A 27,324-nucleotide genomic window follows, 5' to 3' on the forward strand; every position below is an offset into this window, starting at 1 on the left:
GTCCCGACCAACATGAACAGCAATATTGTGGGACAAAGTTCAACTACAGTCTTTACAGGGCATAGCATTGCTACTGTCGAATTCTTACACATGCTGGTAGATGTTGCTCTTCCTTGCATGAGGCATAACATGACCTTCTCACAAATAAGTAACATGCAAATGAGAATTCATTTCATAATCTTTTGTTATATGCAGAATGGTAATGGCAAGTACTGAAAATGGCTGTACAGAAATGCAAAACATTTGCATTTCCAAGCACGGAGCACACATTTACACCAAATTTGGTGATTGTTTATATCGTCTTCATGGTGTCAAAATTTCAATGATCACCAGTTTCTATATGTCTGTGTGAGCGGCATTTGAGAGTGGAGGCAGTAGTATGCATGGATCACGGAGACTCTGAAGAAGCAGTCATGTTTTTAATCTGAATTACTAAATTCCAGCTCTTATTTATGAGTCTACTAATCACTGATTGGTTATCGTTTACCATTCCATTGCTCTATGCAGAATTTTCCAGTATCATAAGTGGCAATACTTAGAACCATTACCTATGCAGTAGCAACTGTTATGTATGCCAAAATCAGTCATGCAATTCCCCTTAAGACTTGCTGTTCATGGTGAAGAGTACCAAATACACTCTTATTTTGTTTCTAAGAAGTACCAAATCTTGGCAACCAGTCATTCCTCTTCTTGGTAACGATGTCACACTCAACATGGCCTACATTTGTTTACACAACATTGTCTATTGTAAAGATGTGTGTGGCATTTTTTATGTTCACTGTGAACATAAAAGTATTAAGTATGATTTATCAGATGAATACTGTGGATCACCAACAAACTCTAGAACAACAATTACCACACTTACAATTTTTTGCCAAAAGGTAACGAATCTATTTTAACTATCCAATAACAATTAAATAAATAAACATTTGCAGAGATACTTGGTGTAATGCGTCTCAACATCTGTATGAATATAAAAAGAAAGTTACAAAACATATTCTCATGTTCCTGTGGTTGTAAAATATTTTTTGTCTCTCCTGTTAAATTAGATTTTATGTATTTGGTACCTTTTCCCCCCATGAACCATGGACCTTGGCGTTGGTGGGGAGGCTTGCGTGCCTCAGCGATACAGATAGCCGTATCGTAGGTGCAACCACAACGGAGGGGTATCTGTTGAGAGGCCAGACAAACGTGTGGTTCCTGAAGAGGGGCAGCAGCCTTTTCAGTAGTTGCAAGGGCAACAGTCTGGATGATTGACTGATCTGGCCTTGTAACAATAACCAAAACAGCCTTGCTGTGCTGGTACTGCAAATGGCTGAAAGCAAGGGGAAACTACGGCCGTAATTTTTCCCGAGGGCATGCAGCTTTACTGTATGATTAAATGATGATGGCGTCCTCTTGGGTAAAATATTCCGGAGGTAAAATAGTCCCCCATTCGGATCTCCGGGCGGGGACTACTCAAGTGGACGTCGTTATCAGGAGAAAGAAAACTGGCGTTCTACGGATCGGAGCGTGGAATGTCAGATTACTTAATCGGGCAGGTAGGTTAGAAAATGTAAAAAGGGAAACGGATAGGTTAAAGTTAGATATAGTGGGAATTAGTGAAGTTCGGTGGCAGGAGGAACAAGACTTCTGGTCAGGTGACTACATGGTTATAAACACGAAATCAAATAGGGGTAATGCAGGAGTAGGTTTAATAATGAATAGAAAAATAAGAATGGGGGTAAGCTACTACAAACAGCATAGTCAACGCATTATTGTGGCCAAGATAGATACGAAGCCCACACCTACTACAGTAGTACAAGTTTATATGCCAACTAGCTCTGCAGATGACGAAGAAATTGAAGAAATGTATGATGAAATAAAAGAAATTATTCAGATAGTGAAGGGTGATGAAAATTTAATAGTCATGGGTGACTGGAATTCGAGAGTAGGAAAAGTGAGAGAAGGAAACGTAGTGGGTGAATATGGATTGGGGGAGAGAAATGAAAGAGGAAGCTGTCTGGTAGAATTTTGCACAGAGCATAACTTAATCATAGCTAACACTTGGTTTAAGAATCATGAAAGAAGGTTGTATACATGGAAGAACCCTGGAGATACTAAAAGGTATCAGATAGATTATATAATGGTAAGACAGAGATTTAGGAATGAGGTTTTAAATTGTAAGACATTTCCAGGGGCAGATGTGGACTCTGATCACAATCTATTGGTTATGACCTGTAGATTAAAACTGAAGAAACTGCAAAAAGGTGGGAACTTAAGGAGATGGGACCTGGATAAACTGAAAGAACCAGAGGTTGTACAGAGTTTCAGGGAGAGCATAAGGGAACAATTGACAGGAATGGGGGAAAGAAATACAGTAGAAGAAGAATGGGTAGCTTTGTCATCTGGTGAGCAAGATGTATGAAACAGGCGAAATATCCTCAAACTTCAAGAAGAATATAATAATTCCAATCCCAAAGAAAGCAGGTGTTGACAGATGTGAAAATTACCGAACTATCAGTTTAATAAGCCACAGCTGCAAAATACTAATGCGAATTCTTTACAGACGAATGGAAAAGCTAGTAGAAGCCGACCTCGGGGAAGATCAGTTTGGATTCCGTAGAAACACTGGAACACGTGAGGCAATACTGACCTTACGACTTATCTTAGAAGAAAGATTAAGGAAAGGCAAACCTGCATTTCTAGCATTTGTAGACTTAGAGAAAGCTTTTGACAATGTTGACTGGAATACTCTCTTTCAAATTCTGAAGGTTGCAGGGGTAAAATACAGGGAGCGAAAGGCTATTTACAATTTGTACAGAAACCAGATGGCAGTTATAAGAGTCGAGGGACATGAAAGGGAAGCAGTTGTTGGGAAGGGAGTAAGACAGGGTTGTAGCCTCTCCCCGATGTTATTCAATCTGTATATTGAGCAAGCAGTAAAGGAAACAAAAGAAAAATTCGGAGTAGGTATTAAGATCCATGGAGAAGAAATAAAAACTTGGAGGTTCGCCGATGACATTGTAATTCTGTCAGAGACAGCAAAGGACTTGGAAGAGCAGTTGAACGGAATGGATAGCATCTTGAAAGGAGGATATAAGATGAACATCAACAAAAGCAAAACTAGGATAATGGAATGTAGTCGAATTAAGTCGGGTGATGTTGAGGGTATTAGATTAGGAAATGAGACACTTAAAGTAGTAAAGGAGTTTTGCTATTTGGGGAGCAAAATAACTGATGATGGTCGAAGTAGAGAGGATATAAAATGTAGACTGGCAATGGCGAGGAAAGCGTTTCTGAAGAAGAGAAATTTGTTAACATCGAGTATAGATTTAAGTGTCAAGAAGTCATTTCTGAAAGTATTTGTATGGAGTGTAGCCATGTATGGAAGTGAAACATGGACGATAAGTAGTTTGGACAAGAAGAGAATAGAAGCTTTCGAAATGTGGTGCTACAGAAGAATGCTGAAGATTAGATGGGTAGATCACATAACTAATGAGGAAGTATTGAATAGGATTGGGGAGAAGAGAAGTTTGTGGCACAACTTGACCAAAAGAAGGGATCGGTTGGTAGGACATGTTCTGAGGCATCAAGGGATCACCAATTTAGTATTGGAGGGCAGCTTGGAGGGTAAAAATCGTAGAGGGAGACCAAGGGATGAATACACTAAGCAGATTCAGAAGGATGTAGGTTGCAGTAGGTACTGGGAGATGATGAAGCTTGCACAGGATAGAGTAGCATGGAGAGCTGCATCAAACCAGTCTCAGGACTGAAGACCAACTGGTAGGCCCTTACGTTGGGGGAGATTTTCAAAAAGACTAGTTTCTCCCTTACTTCACCAATAACTGTTATGATGCTTGCACTTCATTTTAATAGTTCTTTCATTACTTTTACCATTACCTACCTTCTGCAGTACACTCTTCTAAATACATTGATATTGAGGAACAAATCTCCATGGTCATATAATGGGTCAGTACATTAAATTAATATCAGAAAAGTTAATAATAAAATTTACAGCACTCCTATGCAGATACTGCTGAGTATATATTAGCATAATCAACAATATGACACTGGAATTAGCTTAATTTTCTTCCAGAAACTCACCGGCAGAATAGAAGGTGTATTCCATGAGGAAATTATTCAGTTTGGACTTGGATGTGCTTATTGAGACTGGATGCAACAGAATAATGCACAAGAGTCAAGGAGGATCAATCCGAATGGAGATTAGATTTCTCCCTAGCATTAACTGAGAAAAAACTAATAATTCTTACAAATAAGCTCCTAATGTCAACAACAAATGACATTAAAGAAAATATATATTGAGGGTTCAATGTCAGAATTCCCAATCCCCTGAACAGCAGCTGACAAGAGGTATGCCAACTTACACCATGCATTGCTTTAGTTGCCTGTTTCTGCACCAAAAATGCCTTTGTGAATGGGATGAACTACCCTAGAACATAAAGCTGTATGACATAAGTGAATGAAAATACGAAAGGTAAACTAATTTTCATATTGGACTATCACTTATTGCAGACAATGTTCTGATAGCAAATATGGCAGAATTCACCTTTTGAACAAGATCCTCCATATGGGCTTTCCATGACAGCTTACCACCTACCTGAACACCTAGAAATTTGAACTGTTTAGGCTCACTACTCATATGACCATTCTGTGTAATCAATTTGGCAATTTTAATTAAATTGTGTCAGAAATTAAGTTAACAGTAGAAACCACTTTTTTTCACACCAGTTACACATAGATAAACAGTAGAAACAGTGATTTAGCATCAATTTATTTTCTTCAGATCATGAACTTATGCCAAACTCCATTATTTGATACATTTCCTATGTTGCACTCAATGTCTTCCACTACTAAGGTAGTGTCATTAGCAAACAAATATTTCAGATTAATGTGTCACATTACAAACTACACATATCAGAAACAGAAGCAGTTCCACCACCGAACCATTGGATGCCTTTCACTTAATTGTGCCTCGTTCAGACACCACCTCACAGCTGTTCACATTATTGTGGAGAAGGTCCTATTGCTTTTTGTTCTTAAAAGTATGAGAGGAACCATTTGTGAGCCACCTCTCTTCTACCATAGTGGTCATAATCTGCAGTGATATTTTGTGATGAACTCAGTCAAAAATCTTAGTTGGTTCAAAGAAGACCTCAAGTGTTCGCAACTTTTTGTTCAATCCATGCAATGCCTCACACAGAAAAGGAGACTACAGCATTTTCAGTTGTTAAACCATTGCAAAAACAAAGTTTGATAAGTCCAGTAAAAAAAGTTCCTTCGATGGATATACACTTGGTACTGTGACCCTCCAGCTTTTCCATCCCATTGGAAAAATAGCTTCTGTCAAACTCTGCAAAATACTCGTTGACTAACTTCCTCATTTGATGAAAATGTCTTCCCAGCACAACAAAGTTTCAAGTTAGGGAACAGGAAGAAGTCACTTGGGGCTATAACTGGTACGGTGGATGAGGAACCAATTCAAAGCCCAATTCGTGCACCATCACTATAGTTATTGTTGATGTGTGGTATGGCACATTATTCTAGTGCAAGACCAACTTTTTTGAATACAATTCTTGGTCTTTTTCCAGCCACTGCAAGTTTCAAACCACCCAACAATGAACCATAACAGGATACTGTACTGGTTCAGTTTTTCCAGGTAAACTATAAGGATTATTCCGTGGAAATCCCAAAAAACAGTGGTGATCATCTTAGCAACAGACAAAATGATCTTTGCTTTCTTCGATGAACTTTCAGAAGACTTTGTCCATTGTTTTAACTAGCATACGCTGCCAGACATTGTGTTGACTCAATGTGCCTGCTGTGCTTTTGGTTGACTGTGAGCAATTGTAGCACCCACCTCACACACAGTTTCTTCATGGCCAATTCTCCTCATCTGAGATGCCTACAATCTCAGCAATCTTATGAATTTTTATTTGGCAGTCTTGTTTTAGCATATCATGAATTTTATCAATAGTTTCCTTTCTGGTGACCTCAACTGGATGGCTGGACCATGCTTTGTCTTTGGTGTCTGTCCGAGCCCTTTGAAATGGACTCAGTATGTATTTCTTCATGCTTACCAAGTGTGTTTCAAGAATTTATTCTCACCATAAAGTGCAAGTATTTTTCCAAATGTTTCTCCTATATATAACAAATATAGTAAATTCTGTAAATATGTTCATTTCTTCATAGAGACTACTCAATATTTGCAACAAAATGGAATATTAAGCAAAATCAATAATTTTAAAAGTCAGTAATGGCAAAATAAAATGTATGTGGTAACTTTACATAAATAAAGTAATCCACAGAAAATTTAACTCCTCAGACTGTATTGACAGTTTGCTGTTGCAAGGCTCAAAGAAGAACAGAATACAGGACATTAGTCTGTTAGCAGTGATAGTAAAGGGAATCAAATTTGAAACAAAATCTTGATAGAAACCAATCTTTTGAACTAAATAATCAGACAAAACATTAACAAGTCTGTAATTAAAATAATATGGGGACAGGAAGGATGCATAAAGATGAGAAGACATCGTCAGAACCCCCGTTCACATAACTGCCCTAAGACATTGCGCTTCAAAGCAGAATCTCAGGCTTTTTAGACCTCATGAAAAATGTTTATTAGGTTAAGTCTGCATGGAAAGGCCTGTTTGCACAAAGAAAGGGGTGGGGGGGCAATTCGCCTTAACGCCTTTATTTCTTAATATTTTTACACCAAATTTTGACCTCCTCCAAAGAATTCTCCAATTCTCCATTTACCACAAAGTACTTCTTTAAACAATCCTTCCATTGTTCAAAACAGTTTTTACATTCACTTATCAGGATACTCTTTATGCCTTTCAGCATTTTTTTTACCTCCTTCACAGTGGTTATGCTGTTTTTGGTCAAAAACTGCTTTACGGAGAGGGTAGTGTGGGCCAGCACATTGTCATGATGGAAGAACCAGTCGCCTGTGAGCCAAAGATTTAACCTTTTCTTCCAGATACTCTCCCTCTTTTCAAAACCTCGAAGTAGAACTTCATGTTGACAGATTGACCCGGGGGAACGAATTCCGCATGCACAACTCCTCTGCAATCAAAGAAACAAATGACCATTGCCTTGATTTTTTACTTCACTTGGCGAGTTTTTTTGGGACGAGGAGGGCCACTTGCCTTTCAAGGGCTTGATTTCTGATTTATTCCGAGGTCGTATCCATAACATTCATCACCAGTAATCATCTTCGAAAAAAAGTCAGGGCCCTCATTGAGCTGATTTTGAAGTTCAAAACATGCCTGAAGTCAATTCTCCCCTTGCTCATCTGTGAGAAGGCGAGGGACAAATTTGGCTGCAACTCTTCTCATGTGCAAATCTTCGGATACAATTATCTGAATTGAACTCCAAGATATTCCTGACATCTCGCAGAGTTTATCAATGGTTCAGTGACAGTCTTCACGAATGAGGGCATTGATTTTGTCGACGTTTTCTTTACTTCTTGATGCTGAGGGGCATCCTGAATGGGGCTGGTCTTCAATTGACATTTCTCCATTTTTTAATGTGAAAACCACTCATAGACTCTGGTTTTCCTTAGGACAGCATCTCCATAAGCAGTCTTAAGAATTTCAATAATTTCTGCGGCCGATTTCCCCAACAGGAAACAAAACTTCACAGCTGCCCATTGCTCTCGACAATCTGCCATCTTGTTTTCACTGAAATGGAAGAAGTTGTTTTACTAAAATAACTCTCACGAGCAAACTGATGCACTCACAGCGACACAAGTTTGCACACAACTCAGGTGGTGTGACCTGGTAAAACAATGGGTTCCCCCCACTCTCCCTCTCCACCGCATTCCAATTCCCATTACTTTTGGGTCCCCCCTCGTATAGTCGCTCCACAAAGGTGCATTTTTAACCTATGGTCATGTAAAATGTTCTACTCAATTTGATGTCCTCTTCCCTGCTGTGACTTTATCACAAGAGTGTTCGCCTCTAACTGGAACATAAAGAGTCCTCCCTGCAATATATACTCCACTTCATCTGTGTAGGATCTGATCCCAATTATTTTATACTGAGGCGAGGAAGCCATTTTAGGGATGAAGTTTCTCTCTTCCTTCCCTTGTCCTTCTGGCAAGGTGGGAAGTGATTGATTAAGGGGCGTTACATAATAGACTTGCTGTTTCCCTAAGGCAGGTATCAAGTCCAGCTTATGAACTGAATGGCATTCATATCATCTATCAAACAAGACTAAGACTGTGTGGTCTAATATTGCAATGGACATGCTTTGCTGTTGGAGACAGTGATAAGGTTGTGTTAACTACTGGTGTTTTTCTCTTTGCCTAACTTCTAGGAGAATGTACTAGTCTTGTAAACATTACTTTTTACTGTCATCCTTCGCTCTCTTCTGGACATAGTCACTGGTTTATTTGATAGCGTAGATATGCAAACTATAGATACAAGTGCAGATTTTGTGCCTTTCTGAGACTGACAGTACCTATTGCTATGAGTTGATGGAGTAAAATGCTCTGACAAAAGTAGACAGCTGCATAGACAAATGCTTTCCTCACCTCTGAGCGCAAGACCATTTGTACAACCATCATTTCCTGGATCTTTTTTCCTTCTATGAACCCATCATTCGTAGTTCCAAACTGGGTGTTTCTGGGTGGGACTGAGGCACATTTGTAATGGAAGACATTTGTTTCGTGAACTGTTAAACAACATTACCTGCATAAGAGTGACCTTTGTAAACCATGATGGTGTGACCAAAAACATTGTCACTTTAAGCAGCACTCCCCGCCCCTTTCCTTGTGCAAACAGGGCCTTTCCATGCAGACTTAACCTAATAAATATTTTTCATGAGGTCTAAAAAGCCTGAGATTCTGCTTTGAAGCGCAACGTCTTAGGGCAGTTAGGTACAAAAGATCTAACGTTTAGACAGATGCAGTCCACCTCTAAGTACATGAGTAACTTAGGGATATAGGAGATAAGAATAAAGATCACAAGTTTTTCAGAACATACTCACTCAATTCATCATCATATTTTTCACCCTGATGATACCATTGTCTTGCAATTTCCATTGCAATTCTTTGGTATCAATGCTTACGTTATCACTGCAGCTGGCAACCCTTTCACTGTAATTCAGTATGGTGTGCTAGTTGCTCTGGTTACTTGGATAGTTTTCATGTCTTGATTAGGAGCGTGCCATTAAAAGTATCTTGATGGATGTGACTTCCCAAGTTGTTGTATAGCTTTATATTTCCTACCTTGGCCACAATTCCTCACAGTGAACACACTGTTTACCAAAGGATGGGGTCTGTTACCGACAGACTTGTAATGTGGGTTACCATATTTTTTGCGTGATAGTACTGCCCAATGAACCACTGGAACAACTGGTAGTGTCTGGAACTGATGAGGAGCCACTGATGTTTCATGAGCAGCTGGTAAATAAAGGTAAATTCTGAAAGAATCCCATTTATCTGTGAATGCCTTATATAACAAAGGATGCGTTTATGCTGCCACATTGCTGCTCAGCCGGGCGATACTGAAACAAGCCCATAGTCTTACTAGCTCATTTAACTTGCACCATATCTGCTTGCCCTGCTGCTCGCTACGACCTTCGGCATGTTATGATATGCAGCCAGTTTGTGTATCCCACCTCAACCATCGCCGCACATCCTGAAACTTAAGCCATGACTGGCTGCTTCAAGGTCAACTTAGCAGTGCCGTATTTGGCTGTACCTTGTTGCACAGTTTATCACACAGTGTGCTTCTGCTCATACATCTCCATTCACACTCTGCAAACTACTGTGAAATGCATGGCAGAATGTACATCTCATTGTACCACATGTAAAGGTACAGAGTATGGGGAAAAAAAAAAATTGTCACGAAGCTATCTGGGGCCAGAGACATACAGATTACCATAACTACTTAATGATGAGCAACATTAAGTGTAATCATTTCTGAAAATTAGTTCCTCTGTTTCACCAAATTTTTAAGTTTTCTTTTCTTCATTATATCAGCAACAAAATCTACAAGCGACAGATGTAGATGTGGACAAAGAACTGACAAAATATTACCTTAGAGTGAGCAGGCCAATGAATTGACCTACAACAGAAATTAAGTTCATAATTTTACATCAAATCTTCATAGCTTTACTATCCTGCTCCAACAATATTTAAAATAACCTGGGAAATTTCTACACCTACATCTACACAGACACTCCACAAGCCACTGTACAGTGCGTGACAGAGGGTACCCTGTACCACTTCTTGTTATTTCCTTTCCTGTTCCACTCACACATACAGCAAGGGAAAAACAACTGTCAACATGCCTCCGGATGATCCATAATTTCTTGTATCTTATCTTCATTGTCCTTACGTACAATGTATGTTGGTGGTAGTAGAATCGTCGGCAGCCAGCTTCAAATTCCGGTTCACTAAATTTTCTCAACAGTATTTTTTGAAAAGAACATCACCATCCCTCCAGAGACTCCCATTTGAGTTCCATAACACTTACGTTGTGTTTGAACCTACAGGTAATGAAACTAGTAGCCCACCTCTGAACTGCTTCAATGTCTCCTTCAATCTGACCTGGTACAGATCCCAAACACTCAAGCAGTACTCGAGATAGGTCCCACCAGTGCCCTGTATGTGGTCTTCTTTACAGGTGAACCACTCTTTCCTAACATTCTCCCAATGAACTGAAGTCTACCATTTGCCTTTCCTACCACAGTTTTCACATGCTCGTTCCACTTCATATTGCTTTGCAACGTTATGCCAAGATATTTAAATGACTTGACTGTGTCAAGCAGGACACTAGTAATACTGTATCCGAACATTACAGGTTCGACTTTCCTGCTCGACCACATTAACTTACATTTTTACACATTTAAGGCTAGCTGCTATTTATCACACCAAGTGAAAATTTTGTTAAGTTGTTTGTATCTTCCTACAGTCACTCAGGTTCAACACCTTACTGTACACCACAACATCAGCAAACAACTGCAGATTGCTGCCCACCTGTCAGCCAAATCATTTATGTATACAGAGAACAGAAGCAGTTCTATCTCATTTCCCTGACTCACTCCTGATGATAAGCTTGCCTCTGATGAATACTTGCCATCGAGGCTGATGAATATTTGCCATCGAGGACAACATTACTCACATATCTATGGTCCTTTCCCATATGTTCACTTCTTTGTTAACAGCCTGCAATGGGGCTCCGTGTCAATTTCCGGAAATCTAAAGATATGGAATTTGCCTTTTCCTCTTTTTCCATATGAGAAAAGGGCAAGCTGAGTTTTGCAAGAGTGACGCTTTCTAAAACCATGCTGGTTGGTTGGTTGAGGTTTAAGGGACCAAACAGCAAGGTCATCAGTCCCTTGTTTCACATGTGGTCCATTCCGCTAATGTGACATCTCAGGAAAGTCAGAACAATAAAAGAGAAAAGGCTAAAAACGTAAAGGGGCAGTCATGTTGTCAATGGTAAAAACAAAACGAGGGAATTCAGCAAGAAAACGAACCCAACGCTATGCTGAAGCAGCATATGCAAGACCACCTGTGACGTAAAAGGTACAACCGCTAGAATGTAGAAAGTACGTGTGGGAAAAGGAGACTAACCAAGCCTTAAAAAAAACCAGAGTAGAAGGGGAAGAAAAGAGGATTTCGGTCAGGGAGATGAATCTTACTGCTTACAGTGGGAGACACCCAAACACTCACCGCCCTGCCCCAATACCAGAGAGAGATTAAAAACCTTAAAACTGAGAATAAAAACCACTTTCCCGGAGGAAACCAAGAACCAGAGAGACCATCCGGGAATCATCAGCCAACATCAAAGGTAAAGTGTGGGGGAGTCTGTACTTAGCGCACAGAGCCAAAAGAAGGGGTCATTCAACCAAAATGTGGGTTACCGACTGGAAGGCTCCACATCCACAAAGTGGGGGTGGCTCATCACGCAAAAGAAAACCATGGGTCAGCCTGGTATGGCCAATGCGGAGACGACACAGTGTGGTCGAGTCCTTTCGGGAGAGGCGAAAGGAAGAACGCCACGGGCCTGGTGTCACCTTAATCGCACGAAGTTTATTAGACAGGGGAGTAGCCTCTCAAGAATTGGCCCATGACTGTGCGAAGTGGGATTTGATGTGAAGCCGTAAATCCGCTGCAGGAGGGGTTACAGAAAACGGGGGGTAAGTGACTGCTCCCCCAGCCTAACGACCAGCGAGCTCATTACCCGGGATACCCACATGGCCAGGGACCCAAAGGAAGTCAATGGAACAAGCAGCATGGTGAATATCAGCGAGATGGTCATGGGTGGCAGAGACCAAGGGATGGCACGATAAACACCGGTCAATAGCAATAAGGCCACTCATCGAGTCCGTACATAACAAAACGCAGTTGTGTTGGGACTGTTTAATAAAGGTACGGGCCTGGGAAATTGCCATCAATTCCGCAGTAAACAACCCACATGTAGGTGGCAGCAGATGATTTTCCGTTCCGACAGAGGACGTGAAGGCATACCCCACATGATCAGCAGATTTAGAGCCATCAGTGTAAAAAACAACAGCATCCCAAAACTCCCATAAAATTTGGAGGAAAAAGGAACGGAACACCACCGGGGGGATGGAATCTTTTGGACCTCGGCGGAGATCTATTCGAATTCGAGGCCAAGGAACTAACCAGAGGGGGGTGGGGGGCAGGACAAAGAAGGACGCTGAAAATCATGGCAAAGAGATGCAAGGTGGAGCCCAACCAGTAAACCCGCTCGAGGGCGGGAGTCGAGTGGGCGACGTCCATGGTCTGGGAACAGGATAGAATAGGAAGGATGAGTGGGAGAGGAACGGATAGCGAGTGCATAAGACACCAGAAGCTGGGACCGCCAAACAGAAAGGGGGGAGATCCCAGCTTCAACCAGGAGACTATCAACAGGGCTAGTAGGGAAGGCACCGGTGGCCAAATGGATACCACGATGGTGGACTGGATCCAGCACGTGCAGTGTGGAAGGAGCAGCTGAACCATAAACTTGACAACCATAGTCCAAGCGAGACAGAACTAAAGCACGATAAAGACGGAGGAGGAGGGAACGGTCCGCACCCCAAGAGGAGTGGGCAAGGTAGCGAAGGACATTGAGTTTACGGAAACATCCTACCTTCAGATGTCTGATATGGGGCAGCCAAGTGAGCTTGTTGTGAAAAAGAAGACCCAGGAAACGAAACTGTGGGACCACAGGCAATCGGTGGGCATCGCAATAGAGCTCTGGATCAGGGTGAATCGATCGTAGTATGGCGACAGAAGTGGACCACCCGCGATTTTAGAGGAGAGAACTGGAACCCATGTGAGAGGGTCCATGCAGAGGCACGCCGTATAGCTCCCTGGATCTGCCGCTCTGCAGATGCCATCGAAGAGGAACTAACCCAAATGCAGAAATCATCCACATTACAGGGCAGGGGCGACCAAAGGACCGACAGAGGCCACAAGTCCATCGATAGCAATGAGGAAAAGACGGACACTCAAGACAGAACCCTGTGGGATGCCCGTCTCCTGGGTCCGTGGAGAACTAAAAACAGTACCAACTCGAACTCTGAATGACCGATGGAACAGGAACTGGCGGATAAAAATTGGGAGTGGGCCCCGAAGACCCCACTGATGAAGGGTAAGTAAGATGTGATGGCACCAGGCCGTTTCATAGGCTTTGCGAAGGTCAAAAAACACTGCAACCAAATGGCGGCGCTGGGAAAAAGCCTGCCGAACTGCGGATTCCAAGCGAAGTAAATGATTGATTGGAGACCGTCCCTCTCGAAAGCCACACTTGTAAGGGGACAATAGATCCCGAGATTCGAGGACCCAATTGAGCCGACGGGCTACCATCCATTCAAGTAACTTACAAACAACATTGGTCAAACTAACTGGCCGATAGCTGTCAACAGATAGGGGGTTCTTACCAGGCTTAAGGACAGGAACCACGATGCTATCCCTCCACTGAGAAGGGAAGTCACCCTGGAGCCAGATACGGTTAAACACCCGAAGAAGATGTTGCCTTTGTGGAGCACTGAGATGTTGAAGCAGTTGGTTATGAATGGAATCTGGGCCGGGGGCTGTATCACGAGAAGAAGAAAGTGCAGAAAGAAATTCCCATTCAGTAAAAGGTTCGTTGTAGATTCTGACTCACAAGGGGTAAAACATAAGGTGGAAGCTTCAGCCCGCTGTTTCAGGTGAAGGAAAGCAGCTGGATAGGAGGCTGATGCTGAGGCCACTGCAAAATGGGTCGCAAGATGTTCTGCAAGAACTAATGGGCCCGTACAAAGGCCATCTGGGAGGTGAAGGCCTGGGAGGGTGGACGGCCGATGGCAACCTTGGAGAGAGCGAAGTGTAGCCCATACCCGTGACAGAGGGACAGTAGAACCAAGGGAAGAAACAAATCGTTCCAACATATCCGCTTGCTCTGTTCGATTAAATAACGGGCTTTAGCGCGGAGGCGTTTAAAGGTAGTAAGGCGGGCTATGGATGGGTGCCTCTTAAAGTGTTGCAAAGCTCGACGGCGATCACGGATGGCAATGGCAATGGCCGTACTCCACCATGGGACTTGCCGGTGACGAAATGGTCCAGATGAGCGCGGGACAGCAAGGTTAGCAGCGCGAACAATCGCGTCAGACATGTCACGTAGGACGTCATCAATACAACCCGACAAAGAGGGAGAAAACACGACCCGTGCAGTGTATAGAGGCCAATCGGCGCGTTGGAAAGACCAACGAGGTAACCTGTCCATCGGGGAGCGGGAAGGGAGTGAGATAATCAACAGGAAATGGTCACTATCACAAAGGTCGTCGTGTGACGACCAGTGTAATGAAGGGAGGAGAGAGGGAGAAGAAAGAGAAAGATCAATGGTAGAAAAGGTACCAATGACCGGCACTGAAATGAGTAGGGGAGCCATCATTAAGAAGGCACAAGTCGTGGTCTGCAATAAACTGGTCTATAAGAAGACCTCGTCTAGATGGAAAGGCACTGCCCCACAAGGGATGATGAGCATTAAAATTCCCAAGGAGGAGGAAGGGAGGAGGAAGTTGCTGAAGAAGGGCAGTTAAGGCAGCAGGTGTAAGAGTCCTGTCAGGAGGGAGATAAAGATTGCAAACCGTGACCGCAGAGTCTAGGTGGACCCTAACAGCAACCGCTTCCAATGTAGTTTGAAGAGGAATCCACGTGCTAGCAATGTCTGTACGGACCAACGTACAGACACCACCAGAAGCCCGCAGTGGTCCGACCTGATTTCGACAGAAAACACGGAACCCACGGAGGGTCGGTGAGTGAGAATCAGTAAAATGAGATTCCTGGAGAACCACACAAGCTGCAGAGTAAGACGAAAGAAAGGATTTCAATTCCGGAAGGTGACGATAGTATCCATTACAATTCCATTGCAGAACCACAGAACGATGACTTAAATGGGGGCTGCACATGCTAAAGTCAGTCATACCGCCGGATCCCCACCCGTCACCGACAAGGAGGGGGCGACATCCATGAACGACAGGTCAGAATCCGGTTGTGAAGTCGGGGAAGGGACCTCTGGTGACACCAGAGGCTCTTTGTCCCGGGACTTATGTTTCTTCTTCTTTTCAGGCTGAGATCGAGGAGGGCTGTGTGGCATAAAGGAGCCAGCTGCAACAAGATCAGGAACAGAAAGAGACCGGGCGACCTGGGGGCCGACAGATCGCGGCTCTCACGGTCGTCGTGCGGCAGCAGACCTTTGGGCTGGAAGGTGCCGGGAAGGGGCATCCTGGGAGAGGCGCCCTTGACCGGCAGACGCCGAAGGAGTGGGACACTTCTCCGGCTGGGGAGAGGGAGCAGCGCCCAGAGGAGAAGGTGTGGGAGCCGCAGGGGAGGGGGGGAGGAGAGGGGTCCGGGATGGGGGTAAGGAAGGGGGAGGAAGGGGTGAAGATGTAACCAAGGCGTAACTAGATGTCATGGACACAGGGTGAAAACATGTATATTTCTTACGGGCCTCTGTGTAGGTTAAACGATCGAGGGACTTATACTCCTGTATCTTCTTTTCCTTCTTATATACTGGGCAATCTGGTGAACGTGGAGAATGACTACCATGACAATTTACACACACAGGAGGGGAACACAGGGACTCCCCTCATGGAGTGGACGTCCACAGTCACCACAGAGAGGGGCCTGTGAACAGTGGGAAGACGTATCCAAAACGCAAGCACTTAAAACACCTCATAGGAGGTGGGATGTACGGCTTCACATCACATCGATAAACCATAATCTTAACTTTCTCAGGGAGGGTATCCCCTTCAAAGGCCAGTATAAAGGCACCAGTATCAATGTGATTGTCTTTAGAACCCTTCTGGACACGCCGAACAAAGCGAACACCCTGCCGTCCGAGATTGTCCCGAAGTTCCTCATCAGTTTGAAGGATGAGGTCCCTGTGAAAAATCACACCTTGTACCATATTTAGAGACTGGTGGGGGGGGGGGGGGGGGGGTGATGAACACAGAAATTGTGCCAAGATGGGTACAGGCACGAAGGGCCACAGGTTGGGCAGCTGAAGCAGTTTTGATCAGCAACGAACCCGATCGCATCTTGCTCAGGGAGTCCACTTCGCCAAACTTGTCTTCAATGTGTTCCACAAAGAATCAAGGTTTGGTATTGGTGAAAGTATCTCCATCAGTCCTGGTGCAAACTAGATAACCGGGGAAAGGTTTCGCCCCTAGCCGACGGGCCTGACCCTCCTCCCAGGGGGTAGCCATGGAAGGGAAGGCCGAAGGGGCAAGAGAAGAAGCACTTGAAGAATCGGTTCCACGCAGAGAGACGGCCGCAGAAGAATGGCCAGAGTTCTGGACCCATATGCGTTTCATTTGCATAACGTTCGCCCTGATACCACCCACTCCGACCAGGGGCTCTCCTCACGGGCGCCACCCAGCCACAGCAAGGGCCGTCTGGCACGGCGGCCATTGCCGGGAGTTCCGATGCTCCAGGATGACGAGCAACCACTCCAAGGCATGCATGAGGAGGTCACAGCTCAGGTATCAGAAGTGCAGAAGTGTGATCCCTGTGTGTTCAGGGGGCTCAACCAAAAGGGTACATAGCGACCCCACCACATGGGCTGGCTACCGTGCTGGCTATGCACCCTAGCATCAGACGACATGAAAGAAAAGGTGGAATGTACTAGGAGGGCGCACGTCGGAGACACTAGGTAAGGTGCTCTTCCCCAAATGGCTCACACTACGGAGGAGAAATTTTGTAATGGAGGTCAAACCCCAGAGGGGGACCAAGGAATGCCAAAAGGAGGAGATGATTACGCAACAAAGCCGGAGTGTAAAACCAACAGAACCAGGAGGATAGCGGGGGCCAACATAAGCAAGGACACCAAGAGAGGGAGAGGAGAGGGCGACGGGAAAGGAGCAAGGAGGGGAAAGGAGGGGAAGGGGAAGGATATGCAACCCTGGAGAGAAAGAAGGCTGCAATAGCTCGGGGCCCCGTGCTCGCCACGCACGTATCCACAAGAGTTGTGGACCCCCTGGGGGGCTAAAACCATGCTGATTCGTGCACATGAGCTTCTCAGTCTCAAGAGAATTTATTATATTTAAACTGAGAATATGTTCAAGGATTCTGCAGAAGTTAGAGATACTGGAAAGATGATGAGACTTACCAAACAAAAGCGCTGGCAGGTCGATAGACACACAAACAAACACAAACATACACACAAAAATCTAGCTTTTGCAACCAACGGTTGCCTCGTCAGGAAAGAGGGAAGGAGAAGGAAAGACAAAAGGATATGGGTTTTAAGGGAGAGGGTAAGGAGTCATTCCAATCCCGGGAGCGGAAAGACTTACCTTAGGGGGAAAAAAGGACAGGTATACACTCGCACACACACACATATCCATCCGCATATACACAGACTCTTTGTCTTTAAATATGTCTGCTTGTGTCTGTATATGTGTGGATGGATATGTGTGTGTGTGCGAGTGTATACCCGTCCTTTTTTCCCCCTAAGGTAAGTCTTTCCGCTCCCGGGACTGGAATGACTCCTTACCCTCTCCCTTAAAACCCACATCCTTTCGTCTTTCCCTCTCCTTCCCTCTTTCCTGATGAGGCAACAGTTTGTTGCGAAAGCTTGAATTTTGTGTGTATGTTTGTGTTCGTTTGTGTGTCTGTCGACCTGCCAGCACTTTCATTTGGTAAGTCACATCATCTTTGTTTTTAGGTATATTTTTCCTTCGTGGAATGTTTCCTTCTATTATAACCATATATATATATATATATATATATATATATATATATATATATATATATATATATATATATATATATGCTTTCAAGTCTTCCACTTGTTTCTCTACAACAGGTATGCTTATCACGACATCTACAATTCTTCTATGTGAATGATTTCTTGAATGCAAAATTTTAAAACTTCAGCTTTCATACTTCAGCTTTCATTTTGCCATCTTCAACTGCCACACCGACTTGTCAACAAGGGACTGGATGGAAGCCTTAGACCCACTTAGGAATTTTACATAAGACTAGAATTTTCTCTGATTCTCTATCAGATATTTTGTTAAGGTGTGATGATGATAGTTGTTGTATGCTTTGCGCATTGATCTTTCACATATGCACAAATCTCTACCAACCTTCGCTTGTCGTCATTTATGCATTCCCTTTTGAACCGAGAGTGCAACAGCCTCTGCTTTCTCAGCATCCATCAAATTTTGTTATTAAACAATGGTGGGTCTTTCCCATCCTTTATCCGCTTACTAGGCACGTAACTCTACAGACCTACATATACAATCTGCTTAAATTTTGCCCATAATTCCTCTGCAGCCAGCTTACTGGAACTAAGTGATGCTGATTCACTGTCTAATGGGATGTGAATAACTGCTTATCTGCTCTATCTAGCAGAAACACACTCCTAATTTCCTTGAATGATAATCATAGTTGCTATGATGACATCATGATTGGTAATCCCTGTTTTTATACTGACATTGTCAATAAGGCCCAGGCTATTTGCAGGTACAAGATCTAAGGTACTTCCATTGCAGACTGTGAATCTTTCGCACAGGTACTTATCAAATTGTAGCAGGGGATCTCATCAACACTTTGCTGTCCGCACGTCTCGTACAAATTTATTTGCTTGGCACTGGTAACGTTAATTCGGATTATTTGGCTTGTTGCCAGCCATTCTTGACTTTATTGGGAAATTATAACTTGTTCCGTTTGACTAATATCATCGTTAGTTCTCCTAAGTTCCCAACCTTGTTCCCCTACTTTCATGAAATTTTGAAGATATATGTATTTAAATAAATACAAATTTTGTTTGTTTTATATATTTGTTTATTTGCGGTGTCTTTGGTACTTAGTAATTCTATTTCATATGATATGCAGCAAAACAGTCTCCAAGATGTAATGCAACTCCAGAAGACTTGCACATTAAGTTTGTTGTTCTTTTTTTGTTTTGGAACATACATGGCAGTTTCTTCATTTTCATTTATTTATTTCGGAAATATGTAAGCCTATTAGTTGGTATTACTTTACGTGACCGGAAAGTCTGTCAACCGGATAATGATGAGGCATACGCGATGTAGTGGCATCCTCCAAGTTTTACTCTGCACATTCGTCATAAATAATCGTACCATCTCTTTCATCCGTCATGATGAAAGGGCACAAATTTTTATAAAAACAAAAAGCTTTTTGATGTGTGTAACTTACTGTTACCTAAACAAAATACCAACAGAATGCAAAAGATATTCAAGTGCTGTCAACGGCCACTGCGCGATACTATGTCCACGACACTACTGTGGTGTCGCCGGCCACTGAACGATACTATGCACATGACATCACGGTGGTGTCGCTGGCCACTGACCACAATTTCATGCACAACACCACTGTGGTGTCACCGGACAGCAGAGTGTTAATATCCATCAAACTACTGCTAGAAAAGCTTTTTAACAGTGTGATTAAACAGTTTAATTGCCTTAAAGCCTCTGTATATGTCCATGTTACAGAGCCAAGAAAATATATCAAAGAACAAAAGGGAATTTTATTGAACTGGTGGAGTCCCAAATGTCATAGGGGTCATAAATTGTGTACATATACCCATACTTTCGTCCTTCTGGAGCACAAGCAGAACTACACAGAAAATGCAAGACTTTCTTTTCTATTAATACACAAATCATCTGTGACACCAATATGAAGATTTTAATGTGGTAAGCCATTGGCCAGGTTCCACGCATGATGCACGCATTTGGAACAATAGTAGAGTTGCTGCAGAATTTGAAAATGGACAATACGATGGGTTGCTTGTTGGAGATAGTGGATATGCCCTCTCAAAACGTCTCACAACATCTGTGTTTCGAGCCCACACAGGAGCCGAATGGTACCACAATAAAGCCCATATTGCTATCAGATGTGTAATAGAGCAAGCGTTCAGTGTTTGGAAGAGACGCTTCCAAAATCTCACTAACACAATCCAATTTAAACCAAACAAGTGTGGGAATGTTATTGTGGCTGCTGAAGTTTTAAACAACTTTGGAATAGAAGTTAAGAGATGTGTTTCATCCTGTTGCTATGGAGGTGAATTACATCGAACAATATGCAACTCAGCCAGAATCAGATGCTGCAGGCCAAGGTGTCAGAAGGTCTATTATACTTACTTACTTTAATTAAAATTGTACCTAGTTTGCTAGTAAAATTAGAAGTTAGTATAAAGATTTTTCCTTCTTAAATTAATAAATAAGCACTGGACTGTCACTACTGTAGTGAAAACTGACTCATTTGAGTTATGTGCAATTTTATAGTTATGTTATTTTTTGCTAGGGGATTAACATTCTCACTTTATTTCTTAACTGACTGTACAAAACCATACAATGTTTCGATTATTTCTAAAATAATAGAAAAGGACTTATTTTATGATATAGCAAATTCAGATAAGTATTAGTATGCAGCATTAACAAAACTTAGTACCGATGCTGAAATGATAAACACAAATATTAAGCCATACAAGAAACAAGAAAATATTAACCATTTGAAAAAAATATCAAGGAAATAAAAGGTGTTTTATACATATGAATATTTTTTTATTCATTCTCAAAAACCTAAATTTCTCGAACACATTGGCTGAAAAACTGGAACCTGAAGTTTGCTCCATTACATTCTTGAACTTATTCGTAATTTCCATTTTAAGATTATGCTGTTCTTCCTTGATTTCTCTTTGTCTTTCTATTGATAACATTTTTGCATTGTATTCCTCTCGTATTAAATGCATTTTAAGGAATGAAGCTCATCTGCTTTTTTTTTAGTAACTCTTGGTTCTTCAGTAAAACCACATGTTCTCTCCCTCTTTTGCTGGGTGCATCTTCTGATAAGCTCCCACCAGAGAATGCAGGCCGAGGTTCATGACTATGGGATGAAGTTCCACCTTCAGCAGTTTCAGTTCCTTTGCTACCTTCAGAGCAGTTATCATCGAAGTTGCTTGAAAGTATCAATTACCTTGAAGTTGCTTGAAAGTATCAATTACCTTCAGATGTGACATTGTTGTTAACTCCAGCTATCCCCTCGATAACTTAATGGCCAAAGGCTGTAACTGTGTGAACTTTTTGTTGTGCCTATCGCAACTCAGCATCTCCCGTTATATGGCGAGTAGCAACTTTCCTCTCTAATATTGTTACATTCCGTCCTGGATTTTCCATTCTTTAATAACATATTTTAGCCTTCCACAAGTGTATGGATGTATTTTAATTCATTTGCTAGCTCTCGGCCAAAGAAATCCATTTTGTTTTCATTTGACGTGAGAGTTTTACTCGAAGAAGAAACAGCAAAATCACTATACCTAAACATGGGTCAAATGGGAACTATCACGTGGAGACTACCGATTTCTCCACTGCAACTTAAACTGCTCGAGGCATGTGCGAATCTGGCAGCTTGGGTGCAGCAGAAGAATTTTTCCGGCAAGTGTCTCTCTGCTTGTTGCTACTGCTGATACAGCTAACAGCTGTACTTCAAGTAGCCCTAAGTGGGAGTAGTTACTGCTCGTATGTGACTTAACTGTGCATGCGCACGAGCCCACTGCTCAAATGAACCTAATGTAAACCGTTGTGACTTCATAGTCATCAGAAGCAGTTTGTTGTTATGAAGTATTGCATAGTCTTCGTCCTACAGTATTTGGCATATTTTGGTGTTGGCAGACACTTGTGTGTGCACTGTGTTTTGTTGTTGGAAATGGCACATTTCCTTTCCAATTTAAGTTTGTTTTGGTTTTCTTTCCCTCATTTATGTTTTACTGCTGCAGTACTATTTTGCAGTAGTGGGCTAAAGTAAAATTCTTTGTTAGAGTGTCACTTCTTACCAGTCAAAATTACAAAAATTTAAAACTGAAAACTAAACCCACGAAAAATCCCTGGAATTCTGAAAAATTCCTGTTTTTTTTTTTCGTTTTCCCCTGGATGAAAAAAATTCCCAGTTTTTTCCCAGATTTCCTGGTTGTCCCAGGGTGTGTACACCCTGTATTTGTACCTTAAATTCCTTTTTATAGTCCCTAAAAGTTGGAGAACCACTTGTCCTCTCAGCAATTTACACATGGTGAAAAATAAAGTGGTGTAAATGAAGAGTTGTACCCCTCCTCTTGTAAATGTTTTGGTAAAGTTGCATACCCGAGAAGGAATTTACTGCCTTTTAATCTCCATAACTGCAGTTTATTTATAAAAGGTAAGCGTAATGTGATACAGTAACTGTGGGTCTGCAGTTATTTCTCTAATTATACACTTTTCTCTCACAAATTGAGTTAACATAACTTCATTACTGTTGTTAATTACTAGAATGCACTCTATCGAGTCCATCTAATAGTTCAACAGTGTGTTCATCTACAGTGTAATACTTGTCACATCGATATTTCAAGAGGCTATAAAATGGAGCATCTCTGTTAACTCGATTTCACTGTCCACATCATCTTGCTCTGCTAAAGGTACACATGTCCAGCTCCAGACTCCTGAGCCAACTAGCAGTTGTCAGTTGATTGTAGAAAGCATGGTGCACCAGAGAGATGTAGGGGAGAAGTTTCATCATCTCTCCTTTTTGTCTCATTGACAGGTGGTACAGCGTTGTTCAGAGGGATGAATTGAACACTAGACAAGTGCAGGCCATGGGCATGATGTGAAATTGTAATATTCAAAGTTTTGAAAGAGATTCCTGCATCAAGAGATTCTTTGCATAAAATGAGATGAAGGCAGTCTTTCTGGAAACGAAGCCAACAAATGTAAAGCAAATTGAACTTTTAATTTTGGGTGTTATTCTTTTTAAATGCCACACTTTTCCCTTTGTTCAGACAAAACCATTAAGGGTCATTCTACAAACGACAACGGGTTGTTTTCTCCTTGCCTTTTGAATGACATTAAATCAAATTTGAGCGGTTCTTGATTTTGTCTCGATAACTCTAAAATCCCGATCGTTTGGCAGAAAGAAGTGTCCCGATAACATAAACTTATGGTCAACTGTATGGATCTCCTTTCTTGAGCCTTTACAATTTCTATCCAAATTGGCACAAGTTTCGAATTCCAATTCTGACCAACTGGTGTGTCACTGAGTGCTATTACATGATGCGCATCATGCCATAGAGTTCTACATGCTTTAGAAGGCAGGAACCTACTTCTTGGGAGCCTTTTGATGCCAAAGTCTCATCCCAAATGTATATAAAGCCACTGTACCTTTTCTGATCATGAATGCCACACTTGTATACATACAAGTTCCTCTAATAATAATAATAATAATAATAATAATAATAATAATAATAATAATAATAATAATAATAATCTTTTGATGTTGAAAACTTAGGGAAAGACAGCGCTTTCTGAAGATAAAAAGATATGGTTTCGATATTCACCTTCCCTCGACTGAGCTTGCTGTCCTCAGCCATACACTGCAGTGCTATTTCTGCTGTTCTCCAATGTTCGTTTTATTTTTGCACTAATGCCGATATAAGTGGTTCATCTGCAGTCAAAATTCTCAACTTTAAGAAGTCACATGCAGCACAGGAATCTTTCACTGGGGATGGAACAACAAGTTTAATCTCTCACTGTAAATACATCTGTACAAACTCTCCTTCCTTTCTGGAACTTGTTTATCAATGCAGTTTTCTTTGTAAAGATCATACATGATATTGAGATCAGGGCTGAAATATTTCCTATTCGGACTGCATGCCATAGTGTAGTCACTGTTGTAAGGTGGGAACCATTTAATGTGGTCTACTCCCATGTTGACAACATTCTTGGAAATTTTGTTTTTTGCAATATTCTTCCCTCTCAAATCCTCTCCAGGCATTCGTTCCAGTTCTTCTTTCTTTACTGCTTGAGTTAATTGACCATTGGAAGTGCAAAAGGTATCCAAGAAAACTGTTTGCAAACAAGGATGCTTTCTATTTTTACAGTCACAAAAATTTGTATGTAGCTGATTTTAGTTCCTTGTGCTCACCTTCATCACCACTTCGTCACCACTGTTGAACATGAACATATTTCACTAGTCTGCAGAGGTAAGTGTTCTGTTTCCTCAGGTTTCCCAAACACCAAAAAGCTTTAAACAAAGCAAACCTCTCTCCAGTACTTAAAAGTATCACACACAACAATCACAGTATTTTCCACTAAATTTCTGTTTTTCAACATGTTTCCCTTTGGTTGATACAGAATATTCTCCTAGGTTTCTCTTTCTCGTTGCTGGCCGTTTCTGGTGATTTTGAGGTTGATGGTTCCCCCCCTCCTGATTCCAAAGACTGTGGGTTTTGTTTCTAGGTGCTGGATCTTGTGTTGTGTTGGGAAATGTTGAAATTTGAGGAACTTTACTTTGATTTCCTAATTCAGTGGTTGGTGAGGATAGTCCTGTGGCCCCTTCATGAAGCTGACTTCGATTTTCTAGCATAGTGACCTGTGTTAATACTGATTCCTGAAATGGAGGATGCTCAGGACTGGTATCAGTCTCCAAAGATTTAGCCGTAGTATTTATAATTCACTTCTGTAGTACTTTGCAGTTGCTAGATCAGACAACAAACACTGTTCTAAATAGTCCACAGTGTCATCATCAGAATCTTCATTGTTGGGACCTCCACTACCACTGAAAAATTCATAATCTGGATCGTCCCTGTTCAGTCCAGCAAATAAAGGCTGTGTGTACACTTCTAGATTCATATATGTTTTGGCCTAACACACTTCTATCTATTGTGATTTCATCCTGCTTAACCTACTGTGAACTGTGTTCTCCTGTCTCACAATTATGGTTTACTTTCACAACTTAACTCAACCTGGGCCATAAATTTTAAGCACGGGTAGTGTGTGGAGAACTTCAGTGGACACAGAATAATAATGAAAAACATAAATAAATAAATCCGACCTCATAAACTTAAACACTATTAATTAAAATTGCTTGTCTGGCATGCGAATATTCTGTTCCAATCTTTTTGCGAATAGATCAAACAAAGCACACTGTATGATTTATGTATTTAATTATTTATTACGTGAGACGTCAATGCTTGATTCATGTAGCCTTTAACCTACACTTCAACATGGAGAGCAAATTTCCCTTAAAAACAATTTCTGCTTTAATAACATCTGGATATTACAAATATAAAGAAAGAATACCATTATTCCCGTGAACACACTTCACCCTGGTGTGAGAGGAAGAATGTGTTTGGTGCTCTAAAGTGGGAGCTGTTATACCACCTCACCTTTACTTAGGCCACTCTGGTTCTCAGCCGCTGATATGTACTACTAATGAATCACAGGGGTGTTTTAAAACAAGGGACAGCAATAACATGTACTGCATAAAGCCTAAGTTTTTAAGTGGAAATGAACTGACCTGGAGGCGTATCAGGAAACTTGAAGCTCGCTGTCTACCACTTCCAACCAGCACCTCTACATCTCCCTCAGCAACTTCTGCCTGGCAAATCAAAGATGAATACTCAAAGTGCAGTCGAGATCTGTCTGCATGCTCCAAGAGTTCAACCTGTTGGTAATAGACACGTAATTAGTAATGGTTCAAAGTGCACGGAGATAAGGAAGCCAAAAAATTAATTTCTTTTACATTTATCATTGACTGTCTTCCATAAGAAAAAAGAATCTGTCAGACAAGATGCAGATACGGTACAACTAAAACTCACTTGTTAGTTGACACATCACACCTTGGAAGTGGGTTCGTCTAATCACAGTTTTCAAAATCACATGCAAACTGTCCATTATCGCCAACGTAGCAGCAAAGAATCAGTTCACTTCATTGTAAATCATAATTACTGATCATGTCTATAGTACAGGAGCTGACAAAATAAGCATCACTAAGTGTTTCAATAGTGCAAATAGCATTTTGCAACAGCATGTCCTGTTCTAAATTTACAGCAAGCTCCCTGTTTGTGGCAGCTGAATACAACTGTGGCAACTCCCTAGTGGCATGTGACTGATGTCAAATAGCAACTAATTTCAACGAAGTATCACTAGTTATGTACTGTTGTGTTGCAGTAAGTGTAAAATGCATAAATACATTCACTTATGGTTTTGCTCTGCTGTAAAAGCAAATACTGACATTAATTTATTAGATTACGGAATGTGAAAAGTTGTGTGTGTAGGTCTATATTCAAAAGATAATTACAACACTATCTGTTCATAACTATCTGCTCGATCAGAACTCTGAAATGTGGTTATTTATTTATTTGTCTGTATTTCCATAAAATCCATGAGGCTTCGCAAAATATTTAATGAATAACACACACAGACTGTCTTATAAAATTATCTGTACACTTTTAAAACACTGATACAATCCATTACTATTTCATTACATTTTGATGCTAACAAATTATGTACATTTTAGCAATCAATCATATTGTAATTTCTCAAAGTTTCAGTATGGCTATTGTAAACAGTACAATAAACCAACATTTTTAGACAGTGATATTTTGACATTTTGGGTGTAAATAATGGAGAATGCACAGCAGGTGGAATGCTGCAGATGCAAAATATGGTCCCCCTCAAGTAACAATTGTCAATCCTGGAGGTGGTGATTTTCGTTTGCCTGACTGCCAGTTGAAGTTTGTTGATATTAATGGGAGAGCATCAAAAGTGATCTTCGACTGTGAGAAGGAAAGACGATTAGGATTTAACGTCGATAAGATCCTATGAGAGGTAATGCAAGCTTGTTCCATAAAAACACGGGAGAACTGCCGGATATCAGTAACTTCCTGCCACGATATTTCGGCACAGAGTCTTCTGGCCATCTTCAAGTGAATGACACTGTAGTAGTACTGGCGAGTACGCGCTGAGCTCCGCTATTTAAAGCCTTCTGAGTTGACATTGCGCATGCGCTGCTCAGTGTGCGAGTTCATAACGGCTCCGTGC

The 27,324-nt window shown here is 41.7% G+C and overlaps 1 protein-coding gene across 1 annotated transcript in view; it reads right to left on the minus strand.

Annotated features, from left to right (window-relative positions):
• The window catches only part of LOC126187724 (BRISC and BRCA1-A complex member 2-like), a 62,886-nt gene that overhangs the window by 9,725 nt on the left and 25,837 nt on the right, over window positions 1-27,324 (minus strand). Inside the window, exon 3 of the mRNA XM_049928972.1 lies at window positions 25,799-25,945. Coding sequence (XP_049784929.1) covers window positions 25,799-25,945 — 147 coding nt within the window. The remainder of the gene's footprint in view (window positions 1-25,798; window positions 25,946-27,324) is intronic.

This window comes from Schistocerca cancellata, chromosome 1, assembly GCF_023864275.1.
Source record: "Schistocerca cancellata isolate TAMUIC-IGC-003103 chromosome 1, iqSchCanc2.1, whole genome shotgun sequence".
Taxonomy (NCBI): Eukaryota; Metazoa; Arthropoda; class Insecta; order Orthoptera; family Acrididae; genus Schistocerca; species Schistocerca cancellata.